This window comes from Microcebus murinus, chromosome 5 (genome assembly GCF_040939455.1).
Source record: "Microcebus murinus isolate Inina chromosome 5, M.murinus_Inina_mat1.0, whole genome shotgun sequence".
Classification (NCBI taxonomy): Eukaryota; Metazoa; Chordata; class Mammalia; order Primates; family Cheirogaleidae; genus Microcebus; species Microcebus murinus.
The window spans coordinates 8574863-8596723 of record NC_134108.1 but is presented as its reverse complement, the minus strand read 5'-3'; the positions used below and the strand labels follow the sequence as shown (position 1 = coordinate 8596723).

General features: G+C 40.9%; 1 protein-coding gene across 3 annotated transcripts in view; it reads left to right on the top strand.

Annotated features, from left to right (window-relative positions):
* The window catches only part of TULP4 (TUB like protein 4), a 223667-nt gene that overhangs the window by 129169 nt on the left and 72637 nt on the right, over window positions 1-21861 (top strand). For all 3 annotated transcript variants that reach the window (XM_012759592.3, XM_012759593.3, XM_012759594.3), the window contains exon 3: window positions 14906-15034. In XM_012759592.3, the coding sequence (XP_012615046.1) occupies window positions 14906-15034 (129 nt within the window). The remainder of the gene's footprint in view (window positions 1-14905; window positions 15035-21861) is intronic.

The following is a 21861-nucleotide window of genomic DNA, read 5'->3' as shown; positions in this document are numbered from 1 at the left end:
AGCACTCTGGGAGGCTGAGGCAGCGCATTGCTCGAGGTCAGGAGTTCGAAACCAGCCTGAGCAAGAGTGAGACCCCGTCTCTACTATAAAACAGAAAGAAATTAATTGGCCAACTAATATATATAGAAAAAATTAGCCGGGCATGGTGGTGCATGCCTGTAGTCCCAGCTACTCGGGAGGCTCAGGCAGAAGGATTGCTTGAACCCAGGAGTTTGAAGTTGCTGTGAGCTAGGCTGATGCCACGGCACTCTAGCCTGGGCAACAGAATGAGACTCTGTCTCAAAAAAACAAAACAAAACAAAAAAGCCTTATGTTTAGAAAGTACACAGTGTACATATTTAAATGTATACCTTTTGTAAGGTCTTCAGGTTATTTTTGTAGCTACATCAGAAAATAAACAATGACTGTCAAGTTGTTAGAAAGTAAATTATCTCTATGCCAGAATCCTGGTTTGGGGAGTTTTTGCCAGCTCATGTTAGGAGAGTAACAACAGACACACTACACAATAAACACATCAATGATTTGTGTTATGTTTACTTAAAACAAAGTTTATATATTTATGACATTGTTCTCAAATGGCTAAGGTGAACAGTAAAGGTGATTATTGAAAAACTTGTGGGAATGAATCCCCAGCAATTTGTGGAAAGCTGATGAATAACTAGAATGTTAAGTCATCAGAAATCTTCCCAGTGGTTTGCTATACCTAGCTGAGCTAGACCAGCTCTTCGCAGTCCACCCCACCCACCGAGCTCCTGAGCTGTGCTCTCAAGATGGTGGGCATGCCCTGCTCACTCCTCATTTGGCCTCCTGTTTTCCTGTTCCCTTCCCAAGCTGCAGTCTCTATCTCTGTTCCTTGTGGTGGCCCATTTAATATAGTGAGTATCTCCACGGATGCTTCTAATTACCCTTGTTTAACTGGCATTTTAATTTGGGGATCTAATTGTTCAGGGATTTTCTTTTGCCTTAATCACCTAGCTGTCTAGCAGTTAGTCATCTAGGTTTACAGCTAAAAAATTCTTCCCATTGGAGTTCACTTGTGTGTATGGTGTCTTGAAATAATTTAGGAATTGGGTTTGGGTTTGAATGGTGATGCCACCACTATGTGGCTGTATGATGTTGGACAAAGCACCTGACCTCTGTAAGCCTTGTTTTCCTATTTTATAAAATAAGAATGACAACATTTACATCACACAGTGGTTGGGAGAATTCAAAGGTCTCATCCACCAAATTCTCCTTAGCGTCTGATGTGGAAATGTCGATCTCCACTCGTGCTCCATCCTTCTTCAGTTTACTAAAACTTTTCCCATGGGTAGTTCATTATGTCCCCAGCATATTGCATACTCTTTCAGACCAGAATGTCCACAGCAATAAAAATGGTGTTTTGTTTAGATTTTTTCTTCCTAGCAGGATCTCCTGTGGTGTTAAACGATCACGACTATTCTACAGATAGTTCGATATACATAAATACCAAGTCATAGTTTCCAACAAAAGCTGCTGTGTAGGTTCCAGGTGTTCCCTGTGAGATGCTTGGAAAGTGTTAGGCCAGGCATTGGTGTAGGTACCTGGCAAATTTTGACTTGACACAAGTGAGAAAGGGCTGCAGCGGCAGGGGGCCAGCACATTATGGCATCTGTGGCTCTGGGTAGCGTGGTCCTTGTCACTTTTGGGGGGTTGGCATCACAGCCAGGGCGGAAGCGCTGACCCTCACCCCACAGCTTGTCTGTTCTTAGCTTTGGGTAGGTGGGTCTTCATAGTGTGAATGGTCTTGATCAGTGTGTTCCACTCCTAGATCTTATTCCTTCGTGGCCCGGAGTCGTGGGTGTGAGTGTTCTGGGTCCCCAGGTGCATGGGTGGGGTGAGGGTCTGTCACCACTCGGGGGAGGGCAGAGCTGAAAACAACCTGCGGACAACGAGGTGGTTGGAGGAGGAAGCAGATACTGTTCATGCTGCTCTCTGCCTAATGCTCACCTCTTCTGGAATAATGAGTAAAAATTTCTACTTTGATTAAAAAGCTTCTCTGGGGTGAGAAGAAGGAATAAAACAGGGATCAGTAGAGACAGTGGAACAAGAAGCCCAGGGTTTTGGCCCAGCTTTGAATTGTCATTATAAAAATGATGAGGAAAAGTGATCCTTCGGTGAGTGTGTTTCATATAAATGTTGAATTTTTGTATTTAACACTGAGTTTATACCTTTCACACACCTCCAACCCCCTCCCCCCCCCCCGTTTTCCTTTTATTACTATAGAACGGTACACAGAATAACAAGAGCTAACCCTCCCTCAGCTCCTACGTTTGTCAGGCCCTGCTCTAACCGCGTTAGCCATGTTAACTCACTGAATCCTCACCAGCCCCACGACGGAGACAGGAACTCATCCAAAGCTGGACGGCCGGAGAGTAGTGAACCAGGGTTCCGGTCTTGGCAGTCGTCTCCCGTCCAGTCTGTACCGGAAGGCTGAGGAACTGAGGAGTTGGACATCAGTATCTTTAGGCTACTGTATCGTTCCTCATTCCTTTCCCTCCCATTCTCCACCTGTGTAAGGAAGGGCCTGCTGTGGAGCCAGGGAACTTGTGGCACACAGGCAGTGGTCGGCAGGCATGTCTATTAGGGAGAGGTTTGTTACCCAGTCCTCCCAGTGTGGAAAACAGATAACTTTTCAGAAGAAATGAGCCTGTTTAACTGCTGTGACTGTTATTAGAAGTTGAAAATTATCTTGAAGGAAAAAAATTGACTTTGGTGATTAGCATTCATCTGTGCTGTGTCTATATGAATTCTTTCCAGTGAAAATAATAGTCCTCTAGCAGTTGCTTTCCACGTTGAAGAGGGTCCTCTGGCTGCGTTTGTTCGCTCTGTGCTGTCAGGTGAGCAGTCAGTGCCCATTCGTTTGCTGTTGATGGCTGAGAAAGCTGGGAAGCCATCCCCGCGTCCCTTGTCTAACTGAAAGCTGTGCTGGTTTAGGGGGCCTGAAGAGCTCTCTGTGGTTGAGGCAGTCCTCGAGGAAAACTGTCCAAGGGCTGTGTTGAAGCTCAGTGAGTGGTGATCAAGGCAGGGCTCCTGTCAGTTTCCTCAAGGAGGTTCCAGATAGTTAACGGAGTTTGTGGTTTACCTTAAATACAAAATAGAGAAATGTGAAATCATTTGAAAACAAGGTATAAGTGTATGCAAAGGTGATAACAGGAGTTGAGTCATTGCAGGGGGTGTCAAGAGCTTACCTGTTAGAAGAAGACCAGCACACCTTCATTGTTGAGATTAAATGTTGCACACTTGCACACAGTCATAACAAAATAGGGAGAAGTACTTGTGACAATTGCAGTCTTCATCTCTGTAAGTGGTCTGTGGTTATAGCTAGTATTTATAACCACCTTCCACCTCCCGTTCTGTATTCATTCCTTTTGCAAGCACCTCAGCTGTTCATGGTTGCTTATCTGATGGGGTAACGCTAACCCAAACCTTCGTTCCAGAAGGGCCTAGGCCATTCTTAGATATGCTTGGATTGGGTTATTGCTGTTTTCCATTGACATTAATCACAGGGCGTGGTAATACTAAGAGAGGCCCTAAGGATGGGATCTCCCGTATTCCAGGCACACCTTTCTTACCTCCATTGTGGAGTAGCAGTCCAGTTTTCCCGAGGTAACAGGATCAGTCACCCAGCCAGCACATAACTCCCCTCTTTGACTGTTGACTCAGAGGCATGAGGAGCCCGAAGAGGCTGGGCTGCTGGCTTAACTTCCAGCTCATTTACATCATCATGATGTCTCCTGGTAGAAGCATTGCTCCCTTTGGAACGAAGACTTACAGGCCACCAGTGTTTCTCATACCTCCCTCCCACCCACTCCCAAATCTTGTGATTCTGATATGTCCACCTGTACCTCTTTGAGATGCACTGCCTGGCTCTAATAAGTGTTAGATTCTAATGAATCTTATGATTGAATGGATACTAACTACTTACTAACTGTAAGCCTCAAAAAGAATGTTTTTATATAATTTGTATCATAATTATCTGCTATCTACATAAAGTATACATAATTTTTATTTTTTAAGACAGTTTCCCTCTGTCACCCCAGGTAGAGTGCAGTGGTGTCATTATAGCTCACCACAACCTCAAACTCCTGGGCTCAAGTAAATCTCCTGCCTCAGCCTCCCAAGTAAATGGAACTAAAGTTGCACGCCACCACATCTGGCTAATTTTTTCTATTTTTAGTAGAAATGGGGTCTCACTCTTGCTCAGGCTGATCTCGAGCTCCTGACCTCAAGCAATCCTCTCGCCTTGGCCTCCCAGAGTGCTAGGATTACAGGTGTGAGCCACCGCGCCCAGCCTAAAGTATACATATTTTAAAAAGTAGCAGCCTTAAGTGGCTTTCCATTACCCACATGGTAAAATCCAAATCTTTAGCCTTTCTGCTGGAAGACACTGTTAGACCTGGCTTAATACTTAGGAAATTTATATCAAGGGAACAGGTATTATAGTTCCTTTGTTCTAGAGGAATGCAAGAATCAACTAAGAAAAACCAGGACTTGAACATATGAGTGCTAAGTATTCTCAAATGTTAATTTTAACCATTTTAATAGGTGTGGAGTTATCACATTGTGATTTTAGTTAGCATTTTTGTATGACTAATGATGTGGAGCATCCTTTCATGTGCTTATTTGCCATCTGTGTATCTTCTTTTCTTCTTTGGTGAAAGATCTGTTCAAATCTCTTGCCTTTTAGAAAAAATTGGTTGATTCTTATTTTTTAGTTAAGAGATCCAAACACAGTCCATACATTGCATTAGGTTGATATGTCTTCTAAATGTCCTTTAATCTATAGGTTAAAACTATAAATTAAATCTCTTTAATCTATACATTGAATCTATAGGTTAAAATGTCTCTGTTTTCCTTGCATTAGAAAAATCCAGAGCATAAGAAAGTCTGTAAGATAAATGGACTTTTCCAATTACATCCCTATATCTCATGATGTTGATTAGTGTGTTTTGTCTTCTTTATTTTTTGTAACTAGTTGGTTAGGTCTAGGAACTTCAAGTTTGTATGTGGTATTATTTTTTTTTTTCTTTGAGACAGAATCTCACTCTGTTACCCCGGCTAGAGTGCCGTGGCATCAGCCTAGCTCACAGCAACCTCAAACTCCTAGGCTTAAGTGATCCTTCTGCCTAAGCCTTCTGAGTAGCTGGGACTAACAGGCATGTGCCACCATGTCTGGCTAATTTTATTTCTATGTATTTTTAGTTGGCCAATTGATTTATTTCTATTTTCAGTAGAGACAGGGTCTCGCTTTTGCTTAGGCTGGTTTCGAACTCCTGACATTAAGTGATCCACCCACCTTGGCCTCCTAGAGTGCTAGCTAGGATTACAGGGTGTGAGCCACTGTGCCCAGCCTGTATGGGGTATTGTTTTGAGACTGTTTCATGCACTTCCATCAGAAGTTGTGTAATATATGATTGTTTTTGTGATGTTAAAATTGATCAGTGAGTTAGGGCTTGTCAATTTGATTCATACTACACTCACATCAACCTTCCACCTAATGGTTTCAGCAGTCATTGGCCCTCATTGCCTGGAACCATTGCTGGTAGTTGCAAAATGGTATCCTAATCCCATTATTCCTTCTTTATTAACTGGAATACTTACACAAAGAAAAAATTTGTCTCATCAACTATTTGGTTCTTATGGGGTACTGTTTGCAAGTAATTGCAGGATAAATGTGGGATTTGGGTTTTTTCCCTTTGTTTACTGGTTTTCAGACTAATAAGTTTGCTCTACATCTTTCTTTAAAGTGAGAATTTTATTTTTTAAGGCCATAATGGACTCATGGATTTTAGCATACATAAATTTTTGCATACTTGCCTCCGTGCCTTATTTGAATTTTTTTAATGCTCAAATTGTCTCATCCTTGGTCAGTGAGAAACACTATCAATTGGTTCCAGAGGTCTTTTGATATTTGCCTGACCTTCTGGTATAACAAGATGTCCTGGGTTTATCATATAACATGTTAATTTGTTTATTTCAGAAACCATTTACCCACCCCAGTAGCAATGAGCACACCTAGGGCTGACATCTTGATTCTAATACCATTTTTCAACAAACAGAACTATGACTCCACAGAGAAATATCTAATTCAAGGACTGGGGTGGAACTATACTAAGCAAGAGCATCTTGTACTGTCAGAAAGTAAGGTGTAGAGCACAAAGGCAAACGTAACGACAGGGATACGTCAAAGGGACATGAGATTCAACTGAAAGAACGCCACTGGCCAAAGCTGGAGCAATTTGAGCAAGAAAATAAATAAAATTGTATTAGACTGTAACCCAAACTATAAAATAAATATTTATGACTCCATACAGGTAAAATAAATAAATGGGGAAGAATAGGCAACTCTCTCCGGCAGAAGAGTTACAGTCTACATAGATGCTCCACCCTCAAGGATGTAGAGCGTAATTCACCTCCCCCGAAGTGTGGGCTGCGTGTTGTCACTCCCTTCCAAAGAGCATCATGTGGCAAGGGGGGGAGGGTGTAATTTTATGGTGAAGACAAACACTTCCTCAGCCAGATGTTCAAGGTTAGCATCACTAATAATAAGTCATGTTGATATCATGTACCACTGACACGTGATATGAAGGGCACTTCACCTTAGTGGTCTTCCTGCCCCAAACCCATAACCCCAGTCTGTCATGAGAAAAACAATGGGCAAATACCAATTGTGGGGTATCCTACAAATTGCCCCCTTAGCCTTGCTGAGAAACTGTCACAGTCAATAGGAGCCTAAAGAAACATGATGACTAAATATAATGTGGTATTGGAGATGAGATTCCAAGATAGAAAAAGGAGACTGGGTAAAAACTGAGGAAATCTGAATAAAGTATAGATGTTAGTCAGTGATAATATATTCATATTGGTTTATTAGTTGTGACAAATACACCATAGTAATGTGAGAGGTTAATAGTTTCATAACGTAACCCTAATCATAACTCTAACAGTAACCGAAAGACTAATCCTAACCCTAATCCTAATCCTAACCCAAGATTAACATTAAACCTAATCCTAACCCTAACCCTTCCCTCTCCTCTCCCCTCCCCTCTTCCTCCCCCCTACACTTCCCTTCTCTTCGCCTCCCCCTCCCTCCCCTCTCCGCTCTCCCCTCTCTCTCCCCTTTCCCTCTGTATTGCTTAGGCTGGTTTTGAACTCCTGACCTTGAGCTATCTGCCAGGCTCAGCTTTCCAGAGTGCTAGGATTACAGGCGTGAGCCACTGTGCCCGGCCCAAAAAGGACACTCTTACCACTCTGGAGATTCCAGGGGTTTTAGGAGCTTTGTCCAGGAACTGGGGACAGAGGCAGAATATGTATTTATTACATCAGGGGAAAAAAAGGCAACTTAAATTTTGACAGTGAGGAAATGAATAAATAAATTGCAATATATCCACACAGTGAAGACTATACAGCAGTGAAAATAAATGAGTTAGAGCCACACTTGTCAACAGGGATGAATTTCACAACAGAATGTTGAGTTGAAGAATACATAGAGTTCTTTAAAATTTACAGCATGCGAAAATGTTGATAATTTTTAACCTGGATGGTGGGTACACAAAAAGTTATTAACCCAATTGCCCGTCTTTGGTATATATTAAAATTTTTCTGTAATATTTAAAATAGGAAAAACCCACAAAATAGTGTATTGAGAATATATGTGTATATATATGTATATGACAAAAGTATAAAAATATGTATAAATTAAAAACATGAATTACCCAGGACAGTAGGTTTTTTCTCAGAAGAGGGAGGATTGAGGTCTGGGAGGAGTACACGGGTATCTTGATAATACTGGTGATATTTTTGTAAGTGGAGTGAGACTGCTTCTTGGTAAATTTTTCTTTTTTATATATGCCATAAATATTGCCGAAACTTTCAAAGTTATTAAGTCTGTGGAGAGATTTTCACCTTCTCTCACTTCACTTTCTTATCGGTAACATGAGGAGATTATAGTAACGTTAATATTTAATACCTCCATCTAAGATACTTGTGAAGATAAAATAAGCTAATGTATGTAAAAATGACATGAAAACTGTTTCTTTATTGCTAAAATATATTGTTCAAATTCACCATCAAATGATAGTTTTTTCAGAAGTATGAGAAGGTAAAAGTAAAATATGTTCATTGTGAGAAAATCAGAAAGTATAGAAAAGTTCAAATAAAAATTGTTTATAATACACCACCTCTAACATTTTAATTTATTTCTTTTTAGTGTGATTTTTGTTGTCTCAGAACTAGCACTTGTTGATACAGGACATTTTTGCATTGCAGAGGTATGACAGCAAAAACACATGCTTATTAAAAAAGAAAAAAAATGAGGCAGTTCCTCTCAGTGTTCTACCAGGTGTTCCTGAAGGGCAGGGCATCTCTTCTGTGTGTGTGTGTGTGTGTGTGTGTGTGTGTCCTCTGCAATAATTGGCTGTATGTTTGACAGCACAGGCCAGTTAGGTTGGTAGGTAGCCTGAACAGGAGAGAGAAGACAGAGGCTCTGGCCTGGACCCTGACCTAGCCTTGCACCTGCTGTGTGTCTTTAGGCAAGTCATTCACCTCATTAGCCTAACTTTTCTCATCTGTGAGACAGAGTGGTTTATTATGTCTTTTTTAGCTCTAAATTAACAACTGATGACTACTGTATACACCAAAGGTATTTATTTGAGAGTAGTAAAAATAATGATGGGACAAAATACCAATTCATGGTGGTAAGGTGCTTTGCAACCTTAATGAAGAGTACATGTGATTGAGCATAATGTGATGTATTATTTTCCAACAGGAAGACTTGGAAAATAGAAGGAAGGAATGTGTAGCTATGAGTTTCCTGGGAAGTGTCCTAAAGAACCTGGGACTAGAAAGTCATCCCTCAGCATGTGCAGGTTCAGAACTAGAGATACCCTGGTCCTTGGATTCCAGGGCTCTGACCATGACCTGTGTTTTCTGAATTCCTTTACTGTCTCTGGACCATTTCATTCATGGACTATTTTCAACAAATTGAATTAAATGATTAAATGCATGAGAACTGGATTTGTGAACATTGAAATGAAAGAAAGAAATTTGATTACCTAAAAATAAAATATAATCTTTTCCCCAAAGGTAGTAAGTGTTTCAGAGGGCTTAGGAAGAGAAACTCCTACAACTTGATAATAAAAAAGGCAACTCAATTAAAAATGGACAAAGGATCTGAATAGACATTTCTTCAAAAAAGATATATAAATGGCCAACAAACATATGAAGAGATGCCTAAGCATTGCTGACATTCAGAGAAATGCATATCAAACTGCTTCCACTAAGTAGAAAGGCTATAATATTTAAAAAACAAATAATAGCAAGGATTGAAGAGAATGTGGAGAAATTGGAACCCCTCCTGCATTGCTGGAGGGAATGTACATTGGTACAGACACTTTGGAAAACAGTCTGGGAATCCCTCAAAAAGTTAAACATAGTGCCAGGCTTGGTGGCTCATGCCTATAATTCTAGCCCTCTGGGAGGCTGAGGTAGGAGGATCTCTTGAACCCAGGGGTTTGAGACCAGCCTGAGCAAGAGTAAGACCCCGTGTTTACAAAAATAGAGAAATTAGCCGGATGTGGTGATGTGCCTGTAGTCCCAGCTACTCTGGAGGCTGTGGCAGGAGGATTGCTTAAGCCCAGGACTTTGAAGTTGCAGTGAGCAAGTGCTACGATGATGCCACTGCACTCTAGCCAGAGGACAGAGTGAGACTTTGTCTCCAAAAAAAGAATTTAAAAATAGAATTATCATTTGACCCAGCAACTTCACTCCTAGGCATATACCCAGGAGAAATGAAAACATATGTCCATACAAAAAACTTATATACAAATGTTCATAACATTATTATTCAGAATAGCCAAAAAGGTGGGAACAATCCAAATGTTCATCAGCTGATGAATGGATACATAAACTCTGTTCTATCCGTACAATAGATGGCCACATACAGGAAGTAACCTAGGAAACATGCTAAGGGAAAGAAGCCAGTTACAAAAGACCACATATTGTATGATTCCATTTATATGAATTGTCCAGAATAGGCAAATCTATAGCCACAGAGAGGAAAATTTGTTGCCTAGGGTGGAGGAGGGGAAGTAATATTGTGGGATTAAGTGGTAATAGCTAGAAGGTAGGGGATGATGAAGATGTTCTAAAATGTATTGTAATGATTGTACAACTCTGTGAATATACTAATAACCATTGAATTGTACATTTCCAATGGGTGAATTGTATGGTATGTGAATTTTGTCTCAGCAAAGCTGTTACCTTTCCCACCCCCTGCTCCAAATCTCATTTGTACCAGTTTCAACATCTTACTGTTGAGAGAAAGGGCAAAGGAACAGAAATATGATTAATTGTCCTTCAAGAATAGTTCAGTTTAGAAAGATTTGTTGAATGTCTGCTCTGTACCTGGCACACAGCAGGGCATTGAGAACAAAAGCAAAGAAGTTGTCAGTCTGGTGAGGAACCTTTGAGCGGGCCAGTGCAGGGTACCCAGGCAGCAGAACTCTGTGTCGAAGGTGCCACAGTCAGAGCAGGAGGGAGTGCTGGGAACACCAGGGATGGAGTCACCCACTAGGCATCCAGGGCACAGGGGTACTCCCAGGCAGAGGTGGCATGAAGCATGTGGTGATGCCGGCCCCTAGGGTCCAGAGTGGGGCAGGGGGTGCCAGTGGCAGGAGGCGGGTCTGGAAAGGGGGACTAACTTTCAAACCATCTGTATTAAAGAAAAGGGAACTTCACAAGGAAGTGCTGTGCTGAACCAGTCTTTATCTTCTGGAATTTTTAGTTCACAAATTAATACAGAGCTCTCATTTACTGAACGTTCACGGCCTGGCACTGTTCTCAGGTCCTCTCTCACGATACTCTTCACAATTCTGTGAAGAGTGTGCTGCGAGGGCCGCGCTGGTGAGGAGAAAGGGGCAGCAAGGGCGTCGCTGGCTGCCCACAGCTGTGCAGCTGGTGGGGGAGTGGCGAGGCCAGGAGTCGGCCTGGCAGCCAGACTCCAGGGCCCGCCCTCCTCCGCACCTGACTCTCCGTGACTTCGTGCCGATGGCAGCAGTCTGCAGAACCGTTGTTCTTGTTGAATTTCTTTCAGCCTCTGTTTCAAGATGCTTTTGGTTCTTTGTTAAAATGACTAAATGTATCTAAAATTAAACTGGCAATCATTTGTTTTTCTTGTACAATTGAAGTTGTTGCTATTTCACTTAAGAAATTACGGAAAAAGAGGAACCGAGTGACGATAATCACAGGGATTTCTTATTTGAGCTATTTGTATTTAATGTTCCTTCAAGTCTTTTTAGGTTGAGGAAAATCTTTCTGAACATTGGTGATAACTGGTTGTTCACTGAGATAGCTTCCTGTATAAATATGTCTATCAACACCATTTGGAGGGGTCTTGCCTCAAAAAATGAACATCCTTGAAATGGGCTGATACTTGTTTTGCTCTCCATAAAAATAATTCTAGGCTTGGGAAGTGAAGTGACTTAATTTAGGGCATTAAATTACAACGTAGATAGGCTTTCGGCAGTTCTGCCCTGTTTCTGGGACATATTGGAGAGGGTAGCAGGATGGCATTTTGTGTACTCAAAGGCCTAGGCCAAAACTTAACTTTGACTTTTTAGTTGAACACACCCCTTCAGCTAACACACTAAACACAGACATTCATTGGTGCCCATAGTAAACCCATTTTCCTTTAAAAGGGGAGGAAAAGCTCCACCTTAGGTTGCCTGGGCAAGTCCACAGCACCCTGGCACGTAATTTGGGCAACCGAAATGCAGCTGGCCCCAGTTGGTAATTCCTCAGCACGCTGGTATGTCCTAGCGTTGCCAAGTAGACTGGGGGATTTAGAGAACAGGAAGTGGGCCCTGGGAGATAAGGCAGGCGGCTGTGAGCTGCAGACAGGAGAGGAAATGAGAATGCTAGTCCGGAGACACAGCATTAGCAGTTTGGCTTTGCTTTTAAACCAAGAATCACGGAGAGGGGAGGATTTCTGTCTCTGACTGGTTGGAACTCGCAGCAAAGACACGTGTGAATGGGGGCCACATTTCCACTTACTGCTGCATCTCAACTGATCAAGAATTTTAAAAAGATGAAGTTGAGTCAGTGAACATCTCTTTTATCCAACAACAGCAACTGTGTTGTCCTAAGACCAAGAAATCTTTAACTTTAGAAAATATTTAAAACTATTTTCTGCCTCTGTTCTTTTGTGTTTGTGTCATGTCATGACTGTGCAAGCTGTTTTCATGCAGGATGGGTTTGTTGGTGGTGGATGTTAAAGGCAAAAAGGGGGAAATACAGATAATACGATTAGCCTCTATCTTCTGGGATATGACACTTTGTCTTCAAGTATTATTTTACAAAGAGGCTCATAATAGATGTAAGTAAATAATTTAAATACTGACCAGTCATGAATATCATGTTCTTATTTATTATGTTCCATTCTATGGTGCCATTTGAAGTGCATTAATGAGTGTGGGCTTAAATAATTAATGTTTATTTTTTAAGGACCGAATTGTAGCCGCATGTACATTTGTGGATAGTAGTACTTGGGCCAAATCATTGTCAGACCTGGAAGAAGTCTATGATGTTGGTTGTTATTGACCATTTGGAAATTCTAAATTTTATGACACATTCCACGTAATGTAAAGACTTTCGTTATTGGTTCAACTTTTAAAAAAATTAAATCAGTAATTTCAATAGAGAATTTTACTAACTAGACTAGAAAAATGAACCTGGATTTGTTGCCCTCCTCTCCCCCTGCGTTGAGCCCTCCCCCACCCCACCCCGCGTGTGTGTTCACAGCTCTGTGATTGCATGTAGAGCACTACATTATGTCCATTCAGTCAGCTGAACTGCACAGGGACAAAGATGTCTTAATCTCTGTTTTCACCACCTAACGGTGTCTGGTTTGTCATAGGCAGGCAGCAGTATTTGCTATTATTAAAATGCCTTTGAGAGTTGGAAACTAACCTACTTGAAATAGTTTTCAATACCTTTTATAATTCAAAGATATGATAAGGATCCTATCTTCTAATTATTATTGTTTGGCACAGTATATTCAAAATTGCTGTGTCAGTCAGTATTCAGAGCTGAGCACACCTCTGTCCCCTTCCTCGAGTGGCACAGATCTGCTGGGGGGTGTGGGCACAAGCTGACAGTGACAATGGATTGTGCCAGTGCTACATGGGCTGAGCTGTGACCAGGGCAAGGAAGGAGAGCTCCATAGAGAACTGCAGCTGATGGGGCCACCTGGGGAGCTCTCCATGTCTGCACCCACCCACGCATGCTGCCTACAGCGTGGTAAGCCGTCAGCTCGATTACCTCTAACTACTGATTGCCAGGTCTCAAAAGATTGCAGCCTCACAGCTTCCTACGGTTTTGTAGAGTTTTTAAAAAGAGCTATGATATTCTTTACATTTTAAGTGGGTAATAATTTCCTCTCGGAAATTGGAGGATTTTGTTATACGTTTTACAGGCATGATACAAACCAAGGCTGCTCGAGGCAGACTAAATCAGATTGCTCTCAGGGGTCTCTCGCAGCTCTCTGGTGCCCTGGAAGCAAGTTTAAAGACCTAAACTCCAGGGTGTGCATGGCATCACTTTGAGAAGTAATGGGGTTTACGCATTGGTCTGAAATCAGGAAATGCACTTTAGACAGATGGTGCGAGGAGGGGCCTGGTCCTTGACCGTCAGTCCTCAGCCTCACTTTCAGCCTCACTTACTTCGAATGTAAGTTAGAATTTGGAAACTGTTTACATCGGTCTCCCATGTTTATAATGATTATGATTAGTTTATTAGGCACAAAGGGCTGAGAGTAGACTAGGGCTCGAATCTTTCTTTAATAGCAGGAGAGCTCTTGCTAAGGAACAATAGTCCCGTTTTAGTCTGTGGATATTCTGACTTCCCAGCTGGAACTTACCTGAGGGTGGCGGGGGTGCTTCCCAGCCTCCAACGCAGTATTAGTCCCATGGCGTGAACACACTAAATGTGTACTGAGTGTCTGAATCAGTTCATCAGGATCTCGAGGATGGGCCGGTTGGGGACAGCCTCAGGGAACTTCACCGTGGGAACCTCATGGTATTGGTCTTGAGGCCCCTGGTCTCCTCCCAGGACCACGCAGAAGCCTCGTCCCCACACTGCTCTTCCTGGGCTGGGTGAGGGCTGCCTCAGAGTGTTCCCACATGTGCCTGTTCTCACAAACCACCTACCGGAGTTTCTACCTGTTTACATACGGAAGTGATCTTTGAGGAAGATGAAAGTGATTTGTCTAGATTCAGAATTTTTCAAATTTAAAAACAAAGTTCTTATACTCACAAATTTTGAAGCTTATGATTTCTTCATGTTTCCTCTGTGATAAACAACTTAGATATTTCAACTGTGTATTTTTTCAAAAATGTTCATGTTTAGATGCTGAACTCTTAAGAAATAAGGTCGTTCAGAAAATATACAGAAAATTTTGATGCAGGAGGAAAGTGAAATTAAATGGGACTCACCCTTTCCTCTTTCTGTGCTGAATTAGTGAACCCTGATTCAAATACGTGGTGAACTGTGTGAAAATAGTTTGCCCACACACAGGAGCAGCAGATGAAGGCTCATCTGCAGGAGGCAGGTGCTGGGTACAGATGGGCTCTGGGTCCTCTCTTTGTATGGCAGTGAGCACGTTAGTGGCGTGTGTTACTGTCAGGAAGCCGTGTGCATAGGTCTGGCTCCCTGTGGACTGTCATCTGTGGGCTTTGCCTGCCCCTCCACTGGTCCCCATGTTCCTCTCCAGTCTTCTCCTTTGACAGACTGCATGCTAATTAGTTCTTGAAGTCTGATCACTTCATAGAAGTAACCCTGGCCTGCTGATTTATCTCCTATGGTAAATATCTTCTTGGTGGTTTTCTAGGTTGTGCTGGTGAGGTGGAATGAGCCATACCAGAAACTGGCCACATGTGATGCTGACGGAGGAATATTTGTGTGGATTCAGTACGAAGGCAGATGGTCTGTGGAACTGGTCAACGACCGAGGGGCTCAGGTGAGTGGGCGGCACCTCTTCAGACAAAAGACTGCTGGGCAGAGAAAGCCGGACCAAGCATTAGAGCAAACATTTTAGCATTACACAGCTCCAAAAACTCTCCCCAGAACTAGGTGGAGTAGAAATAAATAAAATTAGCATCCTGCCTGTCATTTCTCTTGAATATGGCATTAGATAAAAAGAGAGAGTGCGAGATCATACTTCCTTTTCTTTTCAACCATGCTGCTGTTATGAGAACTTTCCAAGTTTCAAACTTTAATTAGATCTGTGAAACCATTTTTTACCCTTCAGTGTTGTGATTACATGTTAAATTTGGGTCCTCTGAAGTGCTTCTAGCATATCACTTTTTTGCTTCCTGTGAAGAGGAATTTTCCCCGTGTTGTAATCTTCATAGTTCTCTCCCAGAGAGCCTTACGTGATTCTCACAATCTACTCACCAAGGGAAGAGTTTTTAACGCGTTCTTCTCTCAGGTTTCAGTTAGCATTGTCACCTGTTGTCATCTCCGTGCTAAGGAAAACAGTTGCTCCAAAGGTACCCTGCTGAGCTGTGCTATTTCCAGAAAGGCTCCACAGAGTCTTCTAGACCTGGCTCTCTTCTTCTCATGTTCTGTACGTGTTCTATACACTTCAGAGCAGGCAGTTACCGTCCTGGGGATTTGACAAAACTATGATTTAAGAACCGGAGTCCTCCAGGGATGTTAATTGACAAGAAGTTTCTTGACAATTTTGACTCTCTCAGAATGATTTTCCAGTGACTGCATTTCTATGCATTTCTACGGTACTGGATTTTCATCCTCCCCTTTCCCACCCATCGCTTAAAAAAGCTGAGCTTCCCAAGTTTGAAAGATACAGACCAGTCAAGTGACATACAATTGCAAGGAATGAAGCTATTACGTTCAGTGACTGTGAGTAGGCTGAAGACCTAACAGTTTAAGATGCCGTCACGGAAGACAAACCTATTTCTTTGCAAAGACATTTTTATATGAGTTTATTTGTTTGTTTGGTAGGGTAAGTGTAATAATATTAACTGACTCTGATAAGGCCTTACCAGTTTCCTGCATTCCTCTGTTGAGAGAGAAAAGGAAGTGGTAGAGGCTGCCCTTGACCACTGACTGGCCTTCTTGAAGTAGAGCTGCAAATGTGGATATCTCCACGACTATGAGAAGTTTCTGTCACCTTGAGGGTGGATTTGTGGTCACAAGCATGAACTCTGGAGTCAGACAACATAGGCCAAAAGTCTCACTTCATGACTTCTGAGTTGGAGATACCTGTCAGTGCCCCAGTTTCCTCACTTGTAATATAGGGACTATAATATACCTGCGTCCGAGACCTGCAGTGAGGATTAAGTAAGACTGTATATGGAAAGCAGTCATAGTACTGTCTGCACCTAGCAGTTGTCACTGCATCTGATCACAGGGCCTGCCACCTGGCAGACCCTAGCACAGAGCTGCCGTGCCTTGCAGCAGTAGCCCTAGGGTATCACCAAAGACAAGTTTCACACCTTGAGGTAGCAGTTCATATGGTTTTTTTTGTGAAGTATAGAGACCTCTTTAAGTTTGCCTGTACGGGCCTCTAAAGTGCTGCAATTCTCCCATTAACCAAAGCATAGGACTCTTTTCCCTAGAAAGGCCCCATGATGGGGTGAGATGTGTCTTCATATTTACGATGGCCGGAGGACTTTAAATCCCTACTCAGAGAAAGAAAGGGAAGGGGTAGCTAAGACAGATGCCAACCAAGTGCTTGGCTTTTTCATGTCTTATTTCTTTTGATCTCCATAGGAACCATATTCTGAAAAATTGTTGTTCTTGGTTAAAGAAGAGAAAAATACAGGTCAGGAAGGTTCAGTAGCTTGTCCGAGGAAGTTCATGGATGATAAGTTAGAAACCAAACACCAGTTTATTTGAGTCCAGAGCGCTCTACCACACTCTCTTATTCCCAAACAGAAACTATTTTCTCTTTTGGCAGAAATGTACGCATTCATAGTACAGTCATGTGCCACATGACAACATTTCTGTGTTGGGAAGAGACAGACAGATTGCTTATATGTTGATGGTCCTTTAAGATTATAATGGAGGCCGGGCGTGGTGGCTCACGCCTGTAATCCTAGCACTTTGGGAGGCCGAGGCGGGCGGATTGCTCAAGGTCAGGAGTTCAAAACCAGCCTGAGAGAGACCCCGTCTCTAAAAAAAAAAAAAAAAAAAAAAAAAAAAAAAAGATTATAATGGAGCTGAAAAACTCCTATGGTCTAGTGACGTCTAGCTGTCACAGCAAAGTGCAGAGCCTTACTTATGTGTTTGTAGTATTACTGATATAAACAAGCTGTGCTGCAAGTGGTATAAAAGGCTAGCACATATAATTATCTACAATATGATATTTGATAATGGTAATAAATGATTATATTACTGATATTTATTATATTATACTTTTTTAGAGTATACCCTACTTATAAAAAAAACCAGTAAACTGTAACAGGCAGTCGTTTGGGAGGTATCCAGCAGAAGGCATTATTATCACAGGAGATGACGGCTTCATGACTGTTAGCGTCAATGAAGACCCTCCAGTGGGACAAGATGTGGAGACGGAAGACAGTGATATTGATGATCCTGACCCTGTGTAGGCCTAAGTTAATATGTGTATTTGTGTCTTAGTTTTTTAAAAAAAAAGTTTAAAAAGTAAAAAAGAAAAAAAATTAATACAAGCTTATAGAATAAGGAAGAAAGAAAATATTTTGTACAGCTGTACAGTGCATTCGTGTTTTAAGCTAAGTGTTATTACAAGAGTCAAGAAATTAAAAAAATTTAAACAGTTTATAAAGTAAATGAACTTACAATGAGCTGTTAATTTTATAGAAGAAAGAAAAATATTACTTTATGAATTTAGAGGAGTCCAGGTGTGCAGTGTCTATACAGTCTACTGTAGCATATAGTAATTTCCTAGGCCTTCACGTTCACTCACCACTCACTCACTGCCTCACCCAGAGCTACTTGCAGTCCTATAAGCTCCATTCATGGTAAGTGCCCTCTGCAGGTGTACCATTTCTTATCTTTTATGCCATATTTTTACTGTACCTTTTCTATATTTAAATATGTTTAGATACACAAATACCATTATGTTACAGTTGCCTACAGTATTCAGTATAGTGATATGCTGTACAGGTTTGTAGCCTAGAGCAGTATGCTGTACCACCTAGCCTAGGTGCGTAGTAGGCTATATCATCTAGGCTGAGTAAGTACACTTTATGATGTTCACACAACAATGAAATGGCCTAATGACGCATTTCTCAGAACATCCCCATTGTTAAGTGATGTATGACTGTATATCCAGAAGAGCTCCGACTGTATTGCCGTTAGAGAGGCCTTCCCCATGGGCCAGGCAGCACCACCACCACATGGTTTTCTCCTGGCAGAAGCCCCTGTCTTCAGGGGCCTGTTGTCATCGCCATATAGCAGCCATGCAGTCACCACCACCAACCATGCAGTCATCACACCACTTGCATTTCTTTCCATTGAGAGTTTGGAGCAGACACAGGTACTAGAAACAGGAAAGGGAGGATGAATTCAGACCTGGAGGCAAGTGAGCTTACATGGACCACAGAACATTTGGAAGCACCCAGAATCTCACAAGTACCTACCAGGTTTGACTAAGGTAATCCCTATGTGTTGTGATCTGATTCAGATTCTTATAATTTTTCTGTTTGGAACTCTGATTCTTCAAATCTTAGAATGAATTGAGCAGCTGTCATTAAACGCTGGCATTTTGTCAGGTTTGATTGCTTTTAATTGAGTTGAGGTTAGACCTTATTTGAATAAGAAGGACATGACACACTGGCGATGATGAGTCGCTGATTAAGGGAGTGGTGACTCTGTGTACCTGCAGAAGTATCTGGTAGTGGGAACGGTCTGTGGCTTGGCAGAGGAGCAACCTTGAAACCAGCTCAGAGAAAAATACTACTTTTTAGAAGAAATGATAGGCGATCCTTGTGGCATGCCTTTCATTGTCACAAGATAATCAAACATTGGGCAAAAGCTAAGAGATGATTTAATAGTTTCTTTTTCAGGAAATGATTATCAGTCCTTTATTTCAGAAATGAGCTCGGAATAGTGCATGCGTTATTTTACACTATTAGTCACCGAGGATGGCTGTGCCAGGCGCACACACTCCGAGACAGCCTGATGAAAAGCTGCCTCGGGCAATGGCGCAGTGAGCCTGCTGCTCAGCTTCAATTAATCCATGTCTGATCACTCTTTTTAGTGAAGCAAAGCATTGCAACCCTCTGCCGCTGAAAAACAACCAGAAGAAGGGGCATTTCTGTTTTCCCCCCAGTATTTCATACTTGGTTTTCCCTGTTTTTCCAGTTACAACATATTCTTATCACTTTAAGCTGACCTAATAATAAACCCAATTAGTTCATGTAAAACATCCTCTATTACCTACTTTTTGTGATATAAGATTGCTGTTAACCTCTGTGAAACTGCTTTTTATTGAGACTATATATTTTAGCCTTCTATTAAGAAGATGTTTTTCCTTTTAGTATAAATCTTTTCTAAGATATATAGGTAAAATGCATGTAAATAAATAGCATTATCTTTACAAAATGAAAGAACTTTCAAATTTTATTCCAGAATGTAATGTGTTATCTCTGAAGAATGTTCTTGAGAAAAACTAGATAGTATAATTGATTTGAACATAATGTCAGTAAAGCCCAGGTTCTGAATTTATCTGAAAAAACAACTTGTTTTAGTAATCTCAGACCAGCTATCAAAGAGCTATTTCGTGGCCTGGCATGGTGGCTCATGCCTATATCCTAGCTTTCTGGAAGACTGAAGCAGGAGGATAGCTGCAGCTCAGGGGTTTGACACCAGCCTGAGCACAGTGAGACCCGTCTCTCTACCCTAGAAAAAAAATACAAAAAAAAAAAAAAGACAAGCTATCTCACAACTCCATGCCATTGTCATGGTAGAGACATTACTTACCACACAACATAAACTCATAACCCTGGCTAAGAAAACAGCCAAAACTTCCTTTGGTGTTTGTTCATTTATTTTCTTATTACCTATAAGGCAATATATTTAGTAACACCACAAATTTTAAATGTTATATAAGCGTTAGATAATGAGAGAAAGCAAATTTCCAAACAACTTTTATTGATGAAATTAAAAACTTGATTTATGGGCACTAGAATTTGAATTTTACATAATTTCATGAATAACAGAATATCATCTATTGATTTTTTTTCTCAACCATTTAAAACAATTCTTAGTTTGTGGGCTATACAAAAATAGGTGATAGGCCAGATTTGGCCTACAGGCCATACTTGCCAGTCCTTGCCTGAGGGCATCAGTAAAGCCCTAGCAGAGTTCCGGTGGCAGGATCTGTGAATACAGCGCATCTGGGCTAGAAGTTAAAAACAAAAAGATAAGAAATCCCTGCATATTTGGAAATTTTAAATGTATCATTAAATAGCTCATGGTTTAAAGAATAAATTTAATAGATATTTCTAAAATCTTAGATCTGAATGATAATGAAAACATTACATATCAGAATTTGTGAGATGTGATTGAAGTGGTGATATGAGAGAAATGTATATCCTTAATTAAATTAGAAAGCAATAAAACTGTGATCATTGGTCAGATAAGTATTTATCTTAAAAAGTTACTAATTGAACAACAAAGTAAATCCAATGGAAGAAGAAGGAAGAGATAATAAAAATGAAAGTTGAAATTATGCAGTAGGGGAAAAAAATAATACAGTAACGATCAACAAAATCCAGAAGTTTGTTCTTTGGAAAGAATTAACAATACCTGGCACAGCTGATCAAGAGAAGAAAGAGAAACATTTTTATGGCCTAGCACAGTGGCTCATGCCTGATGCCTATAATCGTAGCACTCTAGGAGGCCAAGGCAGGAGAATCACAAGGCAGGAGAATCACTTGAGCTCAGGAGTTTGAAATCAGCCTAAGCAAAAAAGTGAGACCTCCATGTCTACTAAAAACAGAAAACTATTCTAGAGACTGAGGCAGGAGGATCACTTGAGCCCAGGAATCTGAATTTGCAGTGAACTATGATGACATCACTGTGATCTATTTGGGGCAACAGACCAAGACTCTGTCTTGGGGGAAAAAATTTATTAATGAAAAGTTGGGTATAACAATAGATAAAGTAGAGATTACATGGTAAGCAAAGATAATTAAAAGATGCCTAAGTAATTCAGTGGGGGAAAAGATCATCTTTTCAACAAAGGGTTCTGAAACAACTGAATATCTGTATTTTAAAAAGTAAACCTTGGTTCTTACCTCCCAACTTACACACAACTCTAAATGAATCATAGACATAAGTGTAAAAGCTGAACTTTTAGAAATCTTCACAGCCTGGAATTAGGCAAAATTCCTTGGATTGGACACAGGAAGTATGAACCATAAAAGAAAAAAATTGATACAGGAATTCACCAAGATTTAATGGTACAAAGTTATAATTAGGAAGAATAAGTTTGGTGTTCTATCACACAGTAGGGTGACTATAGCAAATAACAATGTAGTGTGTATGCCAAGAGAACTAGAAGAGAAGATTTCAGTGTTGTTACAAAGAAATGATAAATGTTTCATGTGGTAAATATGGTAATTACTAATTTGATCTTCATGCTGTGAATCTATGCATTGAAACCTCACATTGTACCTTATAAATATATACAATTATTATGTGTCAATTATAAATAAAAATTTAAAAATCTATTTTTTTCTTTTTTTTGTTCTCAGTTTCTGCTCTCTGTATCTATGGGTTCTGTATCTGTGGATTCAACCAACTTTGAATTGAAAATAATTAGAAAAAAAT